This window comes from Stigmatopora nigra, chromosome 21, assembly GCF_051989575.1.
Source record: "Stigmatopora nigra isolate UIUO_SnigA chromosome 21, RoL_Snig_1.1, whole genome shotgun sequence".
In the NCBI taxonomy this organism is placed as follows: domain Eukaryota; kingdom Metazoa; phylum Chordata; class Actinopteri; order Syngnathiformes; family Syngnathidae; genus Stigmatopora; species Stigmatopora nigra.
In genome coordinates this window covers 7,774,216-7,794,950 of record NC_135528.1, presented here as the reverse complement: position 1 = coordinate 7,794,950, position 20,735 = coordinate 7,774,216, and the positions used below count along the sequence as shown (strand labels likewise).

At 43.3% G+C, this 20,735-nt stretch overlaps 1 protein-coding gene and 1 long non-coding RNA gene across 2 annotated transcripts; one reads left to right on the top strand and one right to left on the bottom strand.

Annotated features, from left to right (window-relative positions):
• Nucleotides 1–814: 814 nt before the first annotated feature.
• Nucleotides 815–11,563, bottom strand: col1a2 (collagen, type I, alpha 2). Its single transcript, XM_077743148.1, has 48 exons — nucleotides 11,354–11,563; nucleotides 9,431–9,494; nucleotides 9,128–9,211; nucleotides 8,780–8,872; nucleotides 8,657–8,710; nucleotides 8,521–8,574; nucleotides 8,390–8,443; nucleotides 8,259–8,312; nucleotides 7,991–8,044; nucleotides 7,856–7,900; nucleotides 7,681–7,779; nucleotides 7,551–7,604; nucleotides 7,371–7,469; nucleotides 7,251–7,295; nucleotides 7,069–7,167; nucleotides 6,944–6,997; nucleotides 6,753–6,860; nucleotides 6,618–6,671; nucleotides 6,437–6,535; nucleotides 6,304–6,357; nucleotides 6,126–6,224; nucleotides 5,985–6,038; nucleotides 5,853–5,906; nucleotides 5,713–5,766; nucleotides 5,528–5,581; nucleotides 5,422–5,466; nucleotides 5,234–5,332; nucleotides 5,030–5,137; nucleotides 4,902–4,955; nucleotides 4,772–4,825; nucleotides 4,467–4,520; nucleotides 4,334–4,387; nucleotides 4,147–4,254; nucleotides 4,008–4,061; nucleotides 3,844–3,897; nucleotides 3,585–3,746; nucleotides 3,393–3,500; nucleotides 3,199–3,306; nucleotides 3,063–3,116; nucleotides 2,868–2,975; nucleotides 2,739–2,792; nucleotides 2,553–2,660; nucleotides 2,423–2,476; nucleotides 2,240–2,347; nucleotides 1,918–2,161; nucleotides 1,659–1,843; nucleotides 1,338–1,580; nucleotides 815–1,254 (listed from the first exon to the last, which is right to left on the bottom strand). Exons 1-48 carry the CDS (start codon nucleotides 11,425–11,427, stop codon nucleotides 1,108–1,110), a joined length of 4,077 nt encoding a protein of 1,358 aa, XP_077599274.1. The 5' UTR covers nucleotides 11,428–11,563; the 3' UTR covers nucleotides 815–1,107.
• Nucleotides 10,083–19,795, top strand: LOC144214605 (uncharacterized). The gene is made up of 3 exons (XR_013330258.1): nucleotides 10,083–10,223; nucleotides 10,657–10,740; nucleotides 19,625–19,795. It is a non-coding gene; the product is annotated as an uncharacterized LOC144214605 (long non-coding RNA).
• The last annotated feature ends 940 nt before the right edge of the window (nucleotides 19,796–20,735 follow it).

Sequence of the window (20,735 nt, the reverse complement as noted above, 5' to 3'; positions counted from 1 at the left end):
ACACCAGGCAGCGGATTGGCTGAGCAACAGGTGCAAGCAATCAACATGGCAAGACATGGTGGATATACTGCCGTCTAGCGGTGGAGGAAGTATTGCAGATGGCAATGCTATTTACCTACAATGGCAAGAGATTACTAGTATATATATTTAGTTCCATATCACTCTTGTCTATCTGTTTATTTTACCTATTTAAGAATTAAAAAATACATATGTACATTAGTCATCTCACATCAAAATACGCAGAAGTCGTCAACACTTGAATTTGGTGTCCACACGAAAGCACTTAAGTCAATAACTAGTGTGTTTTGGAACATTGGACATGCTTTATTTCAGAACTTTTCACAATTTCTTTAAACATCTCACATATACAAAATAGGTACAATAGACTTTGTGGTGTCATTTTTTTTTCTAGAGAGATAAGCCGCCTAAAATCCATTGAAAATTGGATGAGAACAGAAGGGGGTGATGTCAGTACAAAACAAACAAAAACAAAAGACATGAAACAAATACTAGACATCAAGGTTTAAGGAGCGTTCCACCTGCTTAAAGTGGGAGCATATCAGAGGACTAAATGTGAGACTCCTTACAAAAATAATGCAGAAAAAAAGTGGTTTTGCCCAAAGCTGCATATTAGCACCATTGATCTCGGCTTGAAGCAAACGAGCACCTTCTGAAACGAGACAATGCTTGAAACATTAGTAGCCCGCTTTGACTTATTTCCGTACATGCGTGAGGTAGTTTAAACCTTATTTTCATGGAAATTGTGGTTTTAAACCTCCTCTTTGGAAGATATACAAAGACCACAAAGTGATGCTTACTTTCAGCGTTTTTATTACACTTCTTTTATTTTTTACAAAAGGATGACATGATGTCCCACAACAAGGTGTTATCCCGCTTTCCTTAGAGTTGCTGTATTAATTTGCATTGCACAAACGCTCCGTTCAGTCCGTTCAGTCCTCTCCGATAGTTCCCCATTGTAAGCAAGTGGTTGCGCAGTGAGAAATCAGCATTGGGGGAAAAAAAAAAAAAAACACAGAAAGAATTTGGGTTTTTTTTGTGTGTGTCGTTCTTTCTCTCTTTTGGGGCGTTAATTTATCATGAGTCTATTTATTTGAAACAGACTGGGCCAATGTCCAAACCAAACTCCTGATCAGCTCCACCAATGTCCATAGGTGCAATGTCGAGGATGGGCAGGCGAGATGGTTTGTTTGTTCTGTACTCAATGACTGTCTTGCTCCATTCACCAGTGTGTCTCTGCGGGGGAGAAAAGAGTTTCAGAGAGGCTTATTACCACGTTACGAGTCTCCTTCAAGACGGCGACAGGTGGCGCTACTCACAGTGCAACCATCCTCTGAGACAGAGAAGGTGAAACGGCTGTTTCCCTCGGCCCTGAGCTCCACATCGTTGGAGCCGCCGAGCACCACAGCCTTCTTCAGGCTGCCGCTCTCAGCGTCCATGTAGGCCACGCTGTTTCTGCAGTGGTAGGTGATGTTCTGGCTGGCTTGGTTGGACAGCAGGCGCATGAAAGCCAGCTGGGTAGCCATGCTCTGGGAGCTGATGGTCTCGTCGTTGTAGGCGAACTGAAAAAGAACCAGAGTCGTTAGCGTTAGCATTCCAGGTGGGCGACGAGGGAAGTCTTCACATCGGGCGTAGCTCACCTCGGTTCCGCCATTGATGGTCTCGCCGAACCACACGTGCTTCTTGTTCTCTGTGCTTCTGAACCAGTTCTTCTTGGCGATGCTCTCGGGATGGGCGTGGACGCAAGTCTCGCGGGTGGAGAAGTCGCAGAAGACCTTGATGGCGTCGTTGATGCAACCCTGGTTGGGGTCGATCCAGTAGAATCCTATCCGAGCACAAATGCTTTCAAGCGGCCATTCGGGACGTCCGACCATTCCCCTCCGACGTCGGTCTACTCACCGCTGGTCCATTCGGGGTGTCCCAGCTTGATGTCGCGGCAAGTGCGGGCGGGGTTCTTCCTGGATCCCTCGGGGGTGAGGAGGTTCTCGATCTGAGTGTTGAGGGACTTGATGGTGGCGTCCACCTCGTAATCCTTGGCTCTCATGGCGGGCTGGTCGGCTCTGTACTCGTCGTATCCGGACAGATCGTATCCGCCGCCGGCAGCGCCGGGAGGTCCGGGCAGACCGGGAGGTCCGGGTGGGCCCTAAGGGGAAGGAGATGGAGCTTAGATATGCAACACAGATGAACCAGATGGAGAAAGTTCCATTTTAAGAGTACTCACAACAGGTCCGATGTGTCCGGGAGCTCCGCGAGCACCAGCAGTTCCAATAGTGCCGTGGGCACCGGCTCTACCATCCTTGCCAGGGGGTCCGTGAGGTCCGGCGGGACCCTACAACAGGAGCAAAACATGTTTTACAGATATGGTTTTCATATCAATTGAATGAGTGATCAGGATACGACTTACTCTTGGTCCAGCAGGTCCGTGAGCACCAGCGGATCCGGTGTCACCAGAAACACCCTTAAAGGAGAGAGACCTTTCAATAACATTGTCCACAAAGGCTTTTTCTCCGAATATTGTTATTCCTTCCACTCACAGCAGGTCCGGGCATTCCCTGGAGACCAGGATGTCCACGAAGACCCTTCATGCCTCTATCTCCTCTATCTCCAGCGCCTCCCTTCTCGCCACGGATTCCAGCGGGTCCCTAAAATCCAATCACAGAAAGCACATTAACACCAGTTCCTTTTCTTAGATAGCGGGACCCCTTAGTAGCTCTACTCACAGCGGCACCACGAGCTCCAGCGGCTCCAGAGGGTCCGACGGGGCCAGTGAAACCCTACAAATACAGACCAATGCGTTTAAATCTTTAAAACCACAAAGAGCCATTGACAATGCGTGAGAGTAAACGTACAGCATCTCCACGGTTTCCGGGTCTTCCGACAGCTCCGCTGGGTCCAGCGGGTCCGGGAGCACCAGCAAGTCCAAGAAGACCAGAGGGACCGGGGTCACCACGGTCTCCCTAGATAAGACAGATTAGGATCACAATGTAAATTCACATGAGACATTTCTGAATATTGTCCTTTTAAGCAAGGGACAAGTGGGATACCTTAATTCCAGGAGCACCGGGACGGCCAGGAGGTCCATCGTTACCGGTGTTACCCTGAAAATATCAACACAAAGTTCAAGTCTCATCTTTCAATCCCCATTTTTACGTACGATATTCTGTGTTATTATAACAGTACCTCACGTCCAGCCTCTCCTTGGGGTCCGGTCATACCGGGCATGCCAACATTGCCAGCCTGTCCACGGGCACCAGCGGGACCAGCGGGTCCAACTCTACCAGGCTCTCCCTAGCAGATCCGGGTTCCAAACAGACCAATTAGCCACATGAATTTGTCCATTATTTAGTGTAGCTGGACGTAGCGTGGACACTTACGACAGCACCGGGACCACCGGGGGTACCGCGATCGCCTCTAGCTCCGGGAAGACCAACAAATCCTTGAGGACCGATAAGACCAGAAGGTCCAGAAGTACCAGGAGCACCCTAAATTCAAACACAGCACCACAATATGAACAAATGATGACTATAAAACAGGGCTACTTGTGCGCTTCTAGTACTGCAACTTACAGCGGGTCCAGACTCTCCAGAAGGTCCTTTGTCTCCAGGGGGACCGGGAGGTCCAACCATACCCTGCTCTCCATGGGGACCAGTGGGACCAGCGTCTCCACGGGCACCACGGGGACCATCTTTACCAGCAACACCAGCGGGACCGGAAGGTCCAACAATACCCTGGAAAGGAGGAGAAAATACAAAGAAAGATATGTTATATTTCTTCTGCTCTCAATGATCTAAAGTAAGACCAACAACAACAACAAAATGGACTCACAGCAACTCCAGCAGGGCCAACTCTACCAGCGGCTCCAGGGAAACCAGTCAGACCCTATAAAACAACACAGGGTCATTTTTGGGAGTGAAAACAATCAAATCTGACTGCAAAAAAAAAAAGATTTTTGAACTATGTCTTAGTTTTATGCTCAATCTGTGACTAACCTGAGGTCCATTGTCTCCACGGGCACCAGTGGGTCCAGCGGGGCCACCAGGACCCTGTAAAGCAGGTCAAATCTCAGATTAAAATCCACACAAGTATCCACCAACCCTTCAAAAGATTTGGGGTCAACAATGTACTCACAGCAGGTCCAGTTTGTCCAGCGGGTCCAGCGGGGCCGGCAGAGCCAACATCTCCCTTTCCACCAGCAGGTCCGCGCTCTCCTCTAGCTCCAGCTTGTCCGTTAGCGCCCTGTGAAGTGGAACAACAACATGTGAGCATTTAGCTATCTCCACAGGGTTCAGGCATAGAGGGTAAAATGTTAACTTACAGGGGGTCCGGCGAATCCGGGGGCTCCGGCGGGTCCAACCTCTCCACGCTCGCCCTATGAGGGAAAGAAGGACACTTTAGTTTAGCAGAAATAACTTCAAGAATTGGTTGAAATTCAAATTTGTAAAACTTACAGAGGCACCACGGACTCCGGGAGGTCCAGCAGGTCCGAAAGAACCGCTCTCACCCTGCAAAAGATGACATTAATGTCAGTACAGAAGAAAAAAAGCAATTTGTGACAATTATATCTCATTATTTAAAGGATAGCTATTTGGGTTAATTCGTAATTGAATGGCAATTAAAGCTCTACACATAAAAAAAATACAACAACAAAAATCTAGTTTCCTCATAACTTGACTTGACTCAAAATATTAAAACAAAACCTGAAACTATATTTTGAAGTACCCACTATAAAAACATGTTTATTTTGTGTACTTGCCTTGTCACCATTGGCTCCAATAGGTCCAGGGGGTCCGCTGATTCCAGCCATACCCTACAAATGGTTGAAATGTCAGGAAGTTCTACGATTTTCCCACAAAAAAAACATTTAAGATGGGAGCTGCACTTACACGGGCACCATCTCTTCCATGGTTGCCATCGGGTCCTTTGTGTCCGAGCTCTCCCTACACAAAAAAATATTGAGAATCCACTCACATGAGAGCACTCACACTCAGAATCAATCCTTTTCCATACATACCTTCTCTCCCTTGATTCCAGCGGGACCGGCAGCGCCGCGCTCTCCGGGCATACCACCAGAACCCTGGTGGCCAGGAGCACCAACAACACCAACGACACCAGGCTCTCCCTAGAATTACCCCAATCCCGGAAAAGAAAAATCAGGTGAGTTTTTGTCATGAAAGACAATTTCCAAACATTTGTTCAATTAGTTTTTATGCAGTACCTTGGCACCATCAACACCAGGGGCTCCAGAAGCTCCACGGGGTCCCATGGATCCCTGAACTCCGGAAGATCCGGCAGCACCGGGCAGACCACGCTCACCCTGTAATAAGACGCATTGGTTTTTATTTCAGTGGAACATCTCACGGTTTGGAAAAATGTTGGTTATCGACTTGAAAACAAAGTGAATACCTTTCCACCAGCAACTCCAGAAGCTCCCTGGTCTCCTGGGATACCCTATTAAGGATACAAGATTGTCATTGGCATGACTTTGCATGCATTTCAGATCAATTCTTACTCTGTCTCCGGGCTTGCCAGCCTCTCCAGCAGCACCAGCGGGACCGGGCAGACCCTAGAAAAGGTAGAAAAGTCAGAAAATCACCATTTGTTGGAGTTCATGGCAGCCACAACAATCAACTAAAATGAAATGCTAAGTAATTGACTGAGGTAGCTGCTTCCTAAACAATTGGTATGGATTCAAACCTGGAAACCAGGAGCTCCAGCGGGTCCTTGCTCTCCCTTCTCACCAGCTCCACCCTGTAACAGAAAGAAGCAAAGTAAGGTTAAAGATGGCACACCAGATTACCGAGAGATGTCCAAAAAAATGGGTCAAAGATACTTACAGAAACACCCATGGGGCCAGTGGCACCATTGTTGCCATCGGGGCCAGGAGGTCCCTACACACAGTGACATTTTAGAAAACGGAATCCAAAGAATACTTATGAGCGAGAATGGATATCTTGGGACTGACTTACTCTCAGACCAGTGACTCCAGTAGATCCCTTCTCGCCGGGTTTGCCAAGGTCTCCCTAAAAAAACAACATTGACATTCACTACTCGGCTCCAACTGGCATCAAAAACAGGCATACTTTCTTGATCATATGTCTTCTACTTACAGAGGCTCCCTTGGGTCCTGGGAATCCAATGTTTCCGGGCTGGCCTCTAGGTCCGGTGGGGCCGGGAGGACCAGTGCGGCCATCTTGTCCAGAAGGACCCTGTAGTAGGAGACCAGGATTAACAAGAGTAGAGAGCAGAAGCTTTTCATCCATTTCTTGTGTTTTGAATGTTACTTACAGCAGGTCCCTCCTTTCCTGGGGGTCCAGAGCTACCGGGGCTTCCGGGGAGACCCTGTGAAAAGTATCTCATTGATGAATTCGTCACAGATTGATTTGGACCGTCGCAAGTTTTCAGGGTTCGGAATACCCACCCTGAGTCCGACGGCACCGGGCTCACCACCACGGCCAGCATCTCCGGGAGCTCCGCGAGCTCCGGCAGATCCGGTGGCTCCACGAGCACCGGGCATGCCCTACACCGGGTGAAGTGCGAGGTTAGAAATCAGGGAAGACAACAAGAAGTCGACAGACCGGCGCTCAGCCAGCTTTACTTACAATTGGGCCAACTCTTCCCTCGGTACCGGGCATTCCACGGCTACCGGGGGCACCCTAGAGGAGAAGCAATGGAACTGTGAGGAGATCCCCAAAACAAGATGGCGTCCGACCCGGCGAACACCGACAATCACTCACTCTAGATCCGCGGCTACCGAGGGGGCCAGTGGCACCGATCTCGCCGGTAGGTCCACGTTTGCCCTCCTCACCGTTAGGTCCGGGGGCTCCCTGAGGTCCAGCGTTACCCTGCGGAAGGACGACATGGTTAACAAGGCATGAGCTTTCAATGAAAATCCATGGAGCAAAAACCAGGTGTCTTTCCAACTTACAGACTCTCCCTTGGCACCAGCATCTCCCTTGATTCCCTGAACTCCGGGATCTCCCTAAAACAGAGGCCAGAACAATCAAATAATTGTCTCAGAACACAATATGGCATTTCTGCTTGTCCACTTACAGCCAAGCCTCTGGGACCAGCAGCACCCTGAGGTCCCTGGGGTCCAGGTCCTCCTCTGGGTCCGGGGAATCCAGGAGCTCCAGCAACACCGGCGGCGCCCTAAATGGACGACGGGAACAATACATTTGAGTATCTCCGAGGAACATAGTCCAAATGATATGGGTCTTGATTTGAAGACTTACAGTGGCTCCCTTAGCTCCGTTCAGACCGTTAACACCGGGGTTACCCTAGAAAGAAGCATAAAAAATGTGAAATGCAGACCAATGATGACTTTCCTTCGGGAATAGTGGAGGTGTACTTACAACAGGGCCAGCGGGGCCAACGGCACCATTGTTACCGGGCTCTCCTCTAGCTCCCTGAGGTCCGGAGGGACCATTGGCACCAACGGCACCAACCTCTCCCTGTCCACGGGCAAAAACATCTTATATCAATATTCCCAACTCGAGGACGGTTCCAACCCATTGCTATGACCTATGACTCACCTTGGGTCCGGGGCCACCGGGGAAACCTGGGGCACCGGCAGATCCAGCGGGTCCCTACGAGAGATCGACACAATCGTCAGGGCTAATTTGGTGTCTGGAGAAATAATTTCAGCCTGGAAATTGTACTCACAGCAGCGCCAGCGGGTCCAGTGTTGCCATCGGCACCACGAGCGCCAACGGGTCCAGCGGGGCCAGCACGACCTCTCTCGCCAGCCAGACCGCGAGGTCCCTGAAGAGACCAAGATGGGTTCACTCTCCGACGACAGAGTCAAAGTCAAGTCCGAGAGCCGGCAAGCGAAACTCACAACAAGTCCTGGTCTTCCAGCGGCTCCGTGTGCGCCAGCCTCACCCTATACGAGAAAAAAGGAGATGTTGGTAAGACAATCTGTGAAATCCACTAAAGAAGACAAAATCTCTTTTTTTAAAATGTTTTTTTTAACCTTGATTCCAGCGGCACCATTCTCTCCTTTGCGTCCATCCAAGCCATTGTAACCCTGAAATGAGGGTAACCTCATGAAATTGACTGCATCACATGGTAGCAAAAATATTTTCAGGTCTAGTTAAGCATCTAACTTCAATTATTGAATTCATTTGGATTGGGCAGTGACCATTCACTGCCATGGCTCCCAGTACAAATGGATTGGAAGTCTCTCTCTATCAGGAACGTAACAAAAAAAATAAATTTGACATGTTTTTTTCTGTACTTACTCTGTGTCCCTTCATTCCGGGGAGTCCAGGGGTTCCGGGGAATCCACGAGCACCCTGTAAATCAAAACAAACCCTTTTTCATATAGTAGTTCGTATTTGTAAAGTGTTGTCATAAAAAAGTGCTCCCTCACCTGAGTTCCGGGCACACCTCTATCTCCGGGCTTGCCAGGTCTGCCATTGTTACCCTAAATATAGAAATGACACCATTTAAATTCGTGTACCACAACAACATAGTACGGGAGAATCTATGTCGTTTACTTACATCTTCTCCGGCTTTGCCGGGAGGTCCAGAGGGGCCACGGGGACCGACGGCACCCTGAAACGCAAAACCAGAGTTTTAAACACGGACGTTTTTGTCCAATTTGGAAGATTGAGATAGTTGTAAAAGAGGATCTTACAGTCTGTCCAGGCTCGCCAGGCTCACCGGGGTGTCCGGTGTTACCCTGAGGTCCCTATTAGGAGCAAATATGGCGTTTAGTCGGGATTAGAACGGGAGAACGGGAGTCTAAATGTGAACCTACGGTAGCTCCGGGGGGTCCGGGTTGTCCTCTGTTGCCCATCATACCCTGAACGGGTGCGGGATCGGGAGCCTTGGCATACTGAGCAGCAAAGTTCTGAAAAAAAACAACAACTGTTTGTTTAAAATCCACTCAGTTAGTCACAAAAGAAGTGACCATGTAAATAAACTAATTCCGCCCGTTAGAGCAGAAAAGGTAATCCGGGTTTCTATATGTCAAATAGGATGTGATGTCACCACAAAACAATAACAGTCCTGATAATGTGACACTTAGTTGACCTCTGCTTTTGACTTCTTGTCATTTACTATTTGTTAGACTTTTGCATATGATAAAAGAAAATAGGGAACATACTCCTCCGAGTCCAGGGGGTCCAGGGGGCCCTGCGGGGCCGGGGAATCCGGGTTGGCCATCGTTTCCATCAGGTCCCTGGGGACCCTACACCAAAAGACAAAATAGGCCATTAAAGTGAGCACTTTTACTGCTTTTTTAACCAAGAAAAACTAGCCAGGCTAGCATTAGCATACAATTTCTGAGTCCATAATAGCTTAGCTTTCTTGATATACATCTAGGCATGCTTTTATTTTTGACATGTCAACAAACGGCAACATTTTCCATGATAAAAATCCATTGAAATTCTCATTTCAGCTTGCTTACCCTGTCACCTCGAGGTCCTTTGTCTCCTCGGGGGCCCTGCGGCAGGAAAAAGAAGCCAGTCAGCCTCAAACACACACCAGATGTCTTAACCACTGCCAAACTGAGCCACGTTAACTACGCTTGAACCAAGCGCTCCATGCATATCGACAATAAAATGTGCATGTAAACAAACTTGACCTGGCTGACCTTAGGTCAAGCCAGTTAAGACACATTTTTCAGACAAAAGTGGCCCTTGGAAGTCATTTGAGCTAAAAACGTTTAGCTCTTTATTAGCTATTCCATCATGTGTTAAAACACACCTAAGATTAACATTAGGTGCTCACTTTAACATGAAGAAAACATGCATAAAAGTCACCAACTTAATGACTTGGTAATATGTTAGCAACAAGATACTCTTGGCATTGAGAGCTACTCAGGGGAAAAGCATTCTTTTAAACAATGGGAGTTGATTGGCATTGTATGAATGCATATGTATAATTTCTATGAATACATATCGATTGGAGTAGATTCATCAATTTGTGAATATAAAATAAGATCAAAAGTGATGGCAAAAGGGTATATCATTGGCTGAAGGGGCAAGGAAAGCCCCTGCCCCTCGCCACTGCCCTCAGAAAGGGTCCTTTGTGCCCAGGAAGGCCCCTCGGGGTGGCGTGCCGTTAAAGGTCTGGCCAGTCGGAGAGGTTGGACTTTTTTTTTTAATCCGCGGCTCTGGCCGGGGTAGATCAAATTGTGGGCCAACTGGGAAGAGGGATCTTTAACTGAGGGACTTTTAAGAGCCGGACAAAAAGAAAAGGTAAGACCATGTTTGTGTCGGTGTCGGCGTTCATGCGATTACTAACCGAGACTGGAGCGTTGGAAGGGGGGGAGGAGGTGGAGGTCGGGGAGAGAAAACAACAGGAGACTCCGTTAGAACATGAGGTAAACAAAACAACTGAGAAAGTTAACCTTGCTAACCTTAAATCCAACATATGAGTGTACTTTTCAATAATAAATCATGGTTACATTCTGCCTTCATTTCATGGCTATGTTACTCAAAGCAGAACTGGTATACAAATATTTGGATAGGAGAAATGAGTAAACAGGAGTTGTCAGGTGGAATATGCAACATTCATTGTTAAAGATGTGTTCATTTGTAGATCAAATGTGTATTAAAACCATACTAATGTTGTGCACCAATGTTATGTTTTTCTTATGTATCTGATGTCTGCTTTCTTTCTATTTGACAGTGTATGTACAGAGATGTAAGTTCAGTGAGCAGCTGGTACTACCCCCTGAACTGCAATGCACCACGTCGCCACAAGGAGGCGCAGGTGAGACCAAAAAAGTGCTTAAAGTTAAAGTTGAGTTAAAAGGTACTCAAATTCTTCTCTAACCTCCATTTAAAAAACACAAATGACGAATACAAAGCCTAACGCACATTTCTTATTAAAAAAAATCCCTTAATCCCTTATGACTTTAAATCTGATCACATTTAAAATAAAATAAATCTATACCTTATGAATAATCATGAAATAAGCCCCATACAATGCCTTTTTAACGATAGTGTTCCACTCGTATTTACTCTGTCCTAACAAATTGGGCTCACGATGTAGCTCCCACAAATTCCCACTGGAGGGCGTCGTTGCTACTCCCTTACAATCAACGTTCCTTTACCACGCACGTCTGGATGGAACATTAAGTACAACGCCTTTTTTCCTCCCCTTGACTTTTCCAATCTCCCAACACTCTAAAAAAAACAACTTCCCGGCTTCTTTCAACCCTTCTATCATACTACTACAACTTCTACGACCAATAATCCCTAAATCCTTGATGAAAAAAAAAAACAAGTATTCCTCTGCGGCACTGGTCGAAATCCCGAAAGCAAAGTAAACCCCCCCGAAAAATACAAATCCTCGGCAGGAAATATCCGTGTAAATATTCAACTTACATTGACATGTTGCTAGGTATGAAGCTGCTGCAAGCAGCAACAGAATCCGGGTATCCACAAAGCTGAGCATGTCTAAACAGACATGCAGACTCCTTGTGCTGCTGTGCCCCTCTTTTTAAACCACCTTCAAGCAGGCATACAGTTGAGGTGACGCGAGTAACTCCAAACTGAGCAGAAGCCTGCAGCCGTGATGCTAGAATAATAAAGTTCCATCGGGCCTATTTATACGGCAGGAGGGTCCCGCTTCTGCGTGTCAAAAGTCGGCCCACCGGCCAATGGGAAGCCAGAAACCCAATCTGACTCCCATCCCTCGTTGAGGGCATCTTCCAGCCTCCTCTGAAGGAGGAGGGGGAAACAAAAAAAAACAAAAAAAAAACATCTCCAGCCTGGTGATGACGAGTGCATCGATTTAATTAGATCCATTCTTTTTGAGGACGTGGACAGCGTGGACGTTTAAAAGGGAGACGAGAGCACACGTTTCTCCTTTTTTTTAACAGATGGGACGCTTAGTTTTGTGCTCTTACAAAGCGAGGGGCTAATTAAATCTAATTGGAACTTATTGTATATAGATATATATTTTTTTACAGATTTAACATTTTTTTGCAATAATCTACATTTGGGTGGAAAAGTTAGATGGAATGCAAGTGAAATTAAAAGGAGCTTTCACTTGACTTTCTCGCCCCTTCACATGACCAGACATGCCGTTAAACTCAGAGCAAGTCACTCTGTTGTAAACGTAGCAGTTTTTTTTAACTCATTCCCTGCCATTGACAACAATACACGTCCAATCTATTTGGACTGAGAGGGCTGACAACCACCTCTATCCTTTCTATCACTTTCACTTGTTTCCAATGACAAATTCCAGACAGTAAAATAAAACCCTGACTTGTGAATAAACTCTCACCTGAGAAACTTCCACTGCAACGTGTAATTAATTTGATAAGAAGATACTTCCCTCAAAGGAGTGAGAAAGAATTTTAAAAAAGGGGGAAGGAGGGGCAAGAGATGAAATTTGTTTTAAAGATGGCCGAACTCCCGCTCAGTGCAAAGTTACATACTCATGTTTGCTCAACGCAGGAAGAAAAGAAAAAAAAAAGAAAAAAGGAGCAGACGCTGAAGCTCCACATCATCACTGCTGGAAACCTTATACCTAAATGGTATTTTGTGGACTATAAGTTGCACCAAAGAGTCAATTGCGTTAGCCCAACAAATGCAAAATGAAGAGAAAAAATATGGGGAAAAAGTATGGGGATTTGTTAGCATGCTATCTTTCTGTCAACATAAGCTAGCTAGCGCAGCGAAAAGCTAGACATGATGTGGTTGTGATGTCACAACCAGAATTGCCTTCCCTATGAAATGGAAAAAAATACATTTTGTTTCTACCTATAAAATTACATGAGTGCATTGTTTCGTAGTTTTGAGATTCAAAAACTCCAAAATCTGCTCAAATTCCAACTTTGTTAGACTCTACAAGATAATATGTGCATATTTAATCAGCCAACACCACCAAATTAAAAGATTTTCCTAATCCTAACATAAGTTAAATGCATTTTCACAACACAAAATACTTCCATACCAACAATAATGTCTTAAATGGACTGACAAGGATGAAGAAGATTCAAAATGGCGAAAGAGAAGGACGTAGATGTTATTTTTTAGAGACCGTCTGCCCTCTCTGACTCTCTTATGAAGATGCAAGCGCTAATTAAAGACGGCGGTTTTCAAATTACAGTCTTGCTATAAAGACTACACTTGCAGTCAAGTTTCACAAAGGAGGAGAAACTAACTCAACGTTAAGGAACGGCGCATTTACTGCCGAAAACACATTTTGGAGCCACGACGCCGCGTTAGAGAATTCGCATGCCGACAGGCTCCAGCGCATTGAACCAATCTTCATTGGCCCCTCCCACTTCAAATGGATTGGACGTTTAGTGCCGTCAATGGATGCCAATTTGTTAAAAAAGAAGAAAGAAAATCAGGGTGTTAAATTACATTGCTTTAAATGTCATGAATTACAAAGAATATAAGAATCATATCAATATTGATGTTAATAAGTCATTATATATGATGAAAAATAGCCACTTGCCCCAATAATAAATTTTAAAATGTCTTCAAAAATCCATCAAAAATGACCAATAATGGTCATTTTTGCTATATTAAAGTGCATATTTTTTAATAATTGACTTTTTAGTAGTATGTTTGTACATTAAGAGATGGTAAATAAATAAATACAAGCGCAAATTAATGCAGTTTTTGGGTGGGTTTTAAAATGGAGCTGACAAGTTTTGCTCTCAAAGTAAAAATTCAAGTGATGCGAGCGAGGAAAATAAAGTCTCGAATTTGAAGTAGGAGGAACCTCCCTTGGCTGGAAGTAACCCATGGTTAGATTTGCCTGCGCGTCCGTCCACATGACTCGCAGTCTGGTCAGCTAAGGGATAATAAGTGCGACAGAAATATCCCCGTACAATGTCGGACCAATCCCAGGCAGGCACTTAATTGCTAGATGGGGCTGCGCTGCGGTTTTAAAAAGGAAGAAAAAAAAATAAAGAAGAAGGGAAGTGCAAGGGAATGTCTGGGAAGGCATTTCTGTTTGAAGGCACAATCATTTTTAAGATCGTATAAAATAAAATTGAAAATATGGGGAAAATCCTACATCTGTAAACAGTAAAAAAAAAACAATGCAAATAAATAATTACAGATAAACAATTACAAATAAATATTGGTAAATGTAAAAATTAAAATATTTGTAAAAATCCTATTAATTCTTGGAATGTAGTTTTTTTTAAATTAAAGAATCTATATTTAATTTTATACCATTCTTTTAAGTGTCAAATTTATTGTCTTAATGCTGCATTACTTGTTGGGCTTAAACGCTACATTTAATTACATTAAAAAATCAATGTGATGTCCCCAAAAATAATAATAATAGCCCTCATTTAACTTTGCATAAGAGGCAGTTGAAGGGTTAAACTTAAGAGACGCATTGAAATCTTTTCTGAATATTACCGCGCACATGAGGAACACATTTAAGTGAGTTCAGCTGTCTGGAGTTGCTCTCTAACTCTCTCACTCTTTCCTGCAAACTCTCTCTCTCTCTTTCTATGGTTGCTTCAAGTCAGTTAAATGCACTCATATATCATTTGACATCTGGGAAAATGCACTCAGGCGCTAACGCTACAAACTCTCCATCCGTCCCCAAAATGGATGACAAACACTGGCCTTTAACAAAAAAAGACACCAAACCTAAACCGCCTACTAAACTGTAAACTATTGTAGAAATCCTTCTGGAGATATTTGGGGTGCTGGTGACAAGAAAAACTAGAAAACGTGAATCAAATGTACTAGACTCCTCCCATTATTTTAGGGAGCTCCGCCTCTTTTGAGATTTGAGTTGGATTTTGGTGGTTCAATTTTCAGGAGGGAGGAAACTCTACTGCTTTTCCTCGCCATGGAAACTCTTTGCTTCAACTTTACTTTCCAGTTAGCTTGAAATGTTCCAGTTTCAATGATGTGAATTGAGGAGTTCACATTTTGAGATGTTTAACTATATTCAGGCTATTTAATTAATTGAGTTTTATTGGTGGAAGAGTCCATTTAAGGATGGGTTGAAGTCAGTATGACAACAAGGAAGTCAAACGACTTCAACAGATTCTTCCACTTGAATGATTTCACAGATGGAGAGAAAAAATAGTACAGGCCAAAGTTTTTCATACAAACTAAACTAGACTATGTGGCTATATGAAATTCTCATCCCAATAATTTAACTCTAAATCAATAGCAATGGCCGCTAAATCCATTTTGAATCATAACTGCACAAATGAACTACATGAAAAATCTGAATAAAACTTAACTGAAGTATAAAATAATCTACACAAGATGTTCCCATTTAAAACCTCAACCTGTGCTTAAAAAACCTGGTGGGAAAGTAATAGAAAGTATAGCTTGGGGCTCAAATCTGCCAAAAACAGACTAAAATATGACAACTTGACAGATTAGACTAACAAAAAATACTCCCATAATACAACTACAACTGACCTACTAGTTAAAAACGTTAACCTCGACACTGACTAGAAATCAACAATGAAAAAGTTCCACCCCCTCATTTGATGGCACTACGGAGCACTCAAGTATTTGAGTCTACTGCTGTGTCATTTTTTCCAGCCGCTAAGCTAGTGGGAGGAGGCTTTCTTTCTTTCTGTCTACGCTGGAAGGAAGATTTCAAGGAGGGCTCGCAGGGGGATGAAGAATTAGCACTATCAGTCCTCCCAGTTTAAACAAATTGGACGCCAAACGCCGTCAATGGCTAAAAAAAGCACACAATAGGGTAACAACATCCGTTACTGGTGTGTTAGTAAATTAGTTTATGAGCATGTGTAAAGGGATCGAGTGTAAAAATGCACAATTAACTAAGTGACGGACTACTTTAGGAGAAATTGCTGCTCAGCTGGAAATACTTTTACACTTCCTGTATGGGCCTCTAAATTCGCTAGTTTAACATCATTAACTGTATATTTGGTTTGCACAATGTATGAAAGTTAGATTGTCTTTTAAAGGTCATTATTTGAGAAGCTAGTAAACACACTTAGTGATAGTTTTTGTTATTGTTTTACCTTATTTTTCATGACTGCTAAAATTGTAGATTAAATAAAGCAACCATATGTTTTTTTCGCATTCCCAACTATGTATATATATTTTTAAAGATCTACAATTACATTATGAATGCAAAAAACTGATAAAACCTACAAAAAGGATTTCACTTGAGGGTCAAATGTCGTCTAAGGCAGCACACGAAAGAGCATTTTTCTGTGTGTTTTATTTTGTTTTTTTTAATCCTAAAACCAACCCAACATTGGACAATGATGGAAGAAATTCCATTCGAGAATTACAGATGTTTTTTCCCCCTCACTAGTGGATGACTCCTCCTACTTTTTTAGAGATTTTGTGTCTCGCTCCTCAATGGAAAATGGCCATCAACGTGGTGGAATCTTTCAAACGCGTTTCCCCAAATAATTGTCGAGGAAGACGAGACTAATGTAAAAAAAAAGGGATATAAGGTGCTAGGAGCTTCTTTTAAGTAAATAAAGGGGAGGAGGGGAGTTTTAAGGCAAGAGCCCATTACATAGTTGAAGCATGAGCGCATGCCTGCTGGCTGACGTCCACCTCTGAACTCCATTTTGCATCTGGTTAGAATCTGCTCTCCTTTTTCACCTTCTTAAACTTAAAAGCGGGGCTTTTGACGGTGATAGACGTCTAATTTTGGGGGAAAAAGTGCATGGGGTGGTTGATTTTGAGTCATTTTCCATTTCAAGAAGGCCAATAAGACAAGTATGGACATGCTAAGAAGTCAACACTGTAATAAAGTCAATCATCAAAGCAGGAATTAATGAAGGTCCATTTCTTCTTACTTCCGCTATTCTATGATGATATCCTGCCACATCTTCATGATTTTTTTTCTCCTTCTTCTTCTTCACAATTTTTATTCCCATCGACTTGGTTTTGATGAGCAGTTCTCCAGCAACCACTCACAAAGTAGAGGAGGAGTCTGCAAGTTTCTTTTATTTTTTTTTGTTCCCACCTCTTCTGTTTCTTGGTCTGGTTCTTCTTTTCTTTTCTTTTTTTTTTTTCCAAACTGAACTTCTTGATGACCAGAAAATTCTTCCACGTGTCCACTGTGAGTTTGGGATGTGGAGGAGGGGAGGAAGGGAAGATAGATAGATATCTGGCTGCCTTGAACTTACTGCTCTACTTATTTTTTGACTGGTTTTGGGGTCGAAACTGAGCCCTGGCTTTATTCTATAATGGCGAAATGGTGCAAATTTGAGATAAAATGTGACATTTTATGATTTTGAAGCGTACAAAGTGACACTTGGGCCTCTCCATTTGACGCGCTAACATTCCAAATATCAGTCGTGTGTGAACGGACGTCTATGTGTAATGTCACGACGCTGCTATATATTTTTTTTTTGTGTGAGACATCTTAACAGTACTGTGCAACATCGGGTTGATGACTTACTGTGATATATTTTCATAGATGTGAGAAACGTGGAAGAAAAGTCATATTTTAGGCCTACAAATCGGAAATTACGCTGACAGCTCTCCCAATGCAATTGGATTGGACGCCTATTGCTATCAATAGCAGCGAAATATGACAACCAGAGTTACAAAGAAATATAAAAATGTCTTTCAAAGTTTTTGATTGGACTATCCAGCCTTAACAACAAATTCTGAATCCACTTTTAAATGATCTCTATCCCAATTAGACAATACTTCTTGCTTTTTTCATCTGAAACGTTCAATTCTTAAGCGCCATTTCCCATTTGACACTACATTAGTAAAACGTGTACCCAATTCAACGTTAAATTTCATCTGAAAAAGAAACTTCCAGATGACGTGGCCGAGTGAGTGGAGCACCCTCAGTTGCACTTTGCTCCTCTTTGAAAAAAACACTATCATTTTTTTTTGCCGTTTCACCCCGCCTCCTTTTGCGCCGATTCGACGCCGTTAGCAACAATATGCTCCACTTGACATTCAATTGGTATTTTAGGTCACATAATGGAATTTGTCTTTTTTGCCTAACTTCCCCTATCTTCCCCCTATTTTGCCAGATGTGTTTGTCTAGCGTATGCCCCCTCGTGCAGGCCCCCGTGATTCCTTCCCCACAGACGTCTTCAGAGGTCTCCCCTCCCCCCTAAACCCAAAAACTTCTCTACTTCTCGTCACCAACAGAGGGAAGACTCGACAGAGTTGAAGAATTAAGAGCGTGTGGAATCTCCATAGCCAGAGGCTGGTTTGGAGAATATGTCCGACACCCCTGGTGGTCGGGAGTAGGGAGGGCGGCATCGAGGGACGAGCCAGGTGCCACCATGGCTATGTTTAAGTGGGCGGGACCCATGGTAAAAGGAGGCGGGTCTTTTTTGGTAACTTTCACTGCTCAAAGAAGAGAAATGGGGAAAATGGCTCGCCTAAACTCCTCCTCCTGCTCATTTACTTTTGCTCCCAAATTTCCCACCCCTCCTCCATTTGTAAAGGTCCACCTGCAATTAGCTAATGATGATTAGGTTCTTCAGTTGGTCTGCAAACAGGAATCGCCCCACCCCCATACTTTGGATAAAGAGCTGATTGGCAAATTGGCAAAGTCAGATTCACTAATTTGGAGTTGTTAAATGTGACAATCCATGTTGACTAGGAGTAAATTATAGCTGTATTTATTCATCCTAGTTTCTCTAAAGATGGACACATACAAATTTTGAGTATTTTTTCCAAGAAAATGGCACTAATTGAATAAAATGTCTAATATTTTTGGTCATTTTGGTCAAAACTGTTTATGAAAAAATACTTATTGTAAAAAGCCATCAAATGCACATTGTTGCTTTCAGTAATAGTAGTTTAAAAAAAATCATAGTACAAATGTATCGTGTTTGCCGTTATTAGCCAAATGAGTTGCCGAGCTTTTAACTAAACAGGACGTTCCATTTAAATGGGCCAACGTGATCTTTGCGATAAAATCTGGGGGACGTTTTATCCAAGATTTACTTTAACGGTGCCTCTGCGACAATGCCGCTCCTCCGCTATGAGACGCGAGCTTCTGCCACGTTGTCTGACTGCCTGGCTTTTCTCTCTCCGACTCACCCTTAACTTGCCTCACCAATCTTCTTTGCTTCCCATTATTAAATACTTCTTATATTTTGACAAAAAAAAATATGGACACACAAACACATTTAGATCGATAAACAACCAAACTTTCCTAGCTGAGTTGGACATTAAGACGACTAAATGACTAATTTATCTAATTAAAATGACTAGTACTTTGTAAAATGTGTTTTTTTTTGCTGTTACTGGGTTTACTAATTTGTGAGGGAGCCAAAAAATGATAATAATAAGAGTGACAGGCTGGCAGCGAGTGATTGAATACGACCACGTCGACGAATACTGCAAAAGTACTACAACGGTGAAGGAAAGCCATTTGGACTCCAATGTTCCTGCTATTTGCGAACGAAATAGGTTCCAAAAATACCTCCCACAATCCTTTTGGAGCCACCGCCTCAAACATCTGCAGGAATAAAATTTAAAGACGACTAAGAAAACGTCTTTTCTCCAAGTAAACCTTAGAAATCCAAATATACAGAACGTTTTTCAAAGCTTGAGAGCCACTTTTGGATGCACTATTTTACTTGTGCTTCCCTGATAAAGACGTGGAAGGTATTTACTTTACATCTACTTCTCAACTCTCCTTTTTTTCCCTTTCTTCTCTTGCTTTTTGTTTTCAGACAAAGAACAGACGTCTGGAAATTGTCCCCCCAGTTTAACTGATGAGTGAGACTGCAGCAGCCTCTTCTGGTTGAACAAATAAGCACTAAAGCAACATTCATCCTCCAATTCAAACTACACAGATATGACCAAGCCAGAGACACCATCTTTTTGTTAAAAATAAAAATATACCCTGTCTACTTGATACAAACAAATACCTATTCATTAATAAATACTATACATTACTGAGAGTATTGTATTTTGACGCCACTAGAGAACACTATTGCACCTTTGTAAAATATCACTCTTACATAAAAAAAAAAACACTACAAAAATTCTCCCATTCAAATCTCCCAATCACCCCAAAACAGTCTCTAAAAATACCACACTAAAAACGGCCTGACATGAACTTCCAAATCTCACAGATACAAAAAATCAAATCTTTCTGAAAAAGAAACATGGCGCCACCGAGAAGCCTCGTAGACTGTTTGCAAACGCTTGATTGTAAGAAAATTGTGGGCATGACACAAGCCGACCCCAAAGTGATTAGTATCCATTTGCTGTTCCCTTCGCAGTATGGGGTGGAAAAATACTCATCTAATCATACTTATTTCAAGGTAAACAAAGAGGAAAAGCACAAAAACTGTGATTGCACGTTAATAGAAATAGATTGACATCTTCATCCAATCAATGGTAAATTAGCACATTACTTTAGAAATAAGTTATTCTGTTTGTCTCTTTGGGAGCTTCATTAAAATGTATATCAACAAGACACCAAATGTGCTACAATCCCTTTCTACTACAAGCTTCCAAATTTCATCACCATGACCAATCACTACCCCTCCTTTTTGGACCCAAAATACAGAGCGGCTCATCCTTGGGATCAAAATTCATGCGGCAAAAAATACATTTTACGGGTTGAAAGTGGGACGCGCTGTTGTGTCATGTGACAGAAAAACCATAATCCTATTTGTCTTTCCTTACTCTCCTATTAAAAATAATATCTGAGGTCAATCTCAGTGCACCGCTGCTTTGGGAGGCAATTCCCTATCCTGAACAGATATTTTTAATCATCAATAACACGATTTTACTGTTCACGTATTTCTTAAGGCATGTATTGAGCGTGGAAAA

Coding starts and splice junctions, on each gene's coding strand:
- col1a2 (XM_077743148.1), bottom strand. CDS start 11,427: ATGCTCAGCTTTGTGGATACCCGGATTCTGTTGCTGCTTGCAGCAGCT. Junction 6,672..6,752: donor TCGGTAGCCGCGGATCTAGA/GTGAGTGATTGT, acceptor CTTCTCCTCTAG/GGTGCCCCCGGTAGCCGTGG. Junction 4,826..4,901: donor ATGGAAGAGATGGTGCCCGT/GTAAGTGCAGCT, acceptor AACCATTTGTAG/GGTATGGCTGGAATCAGCGG.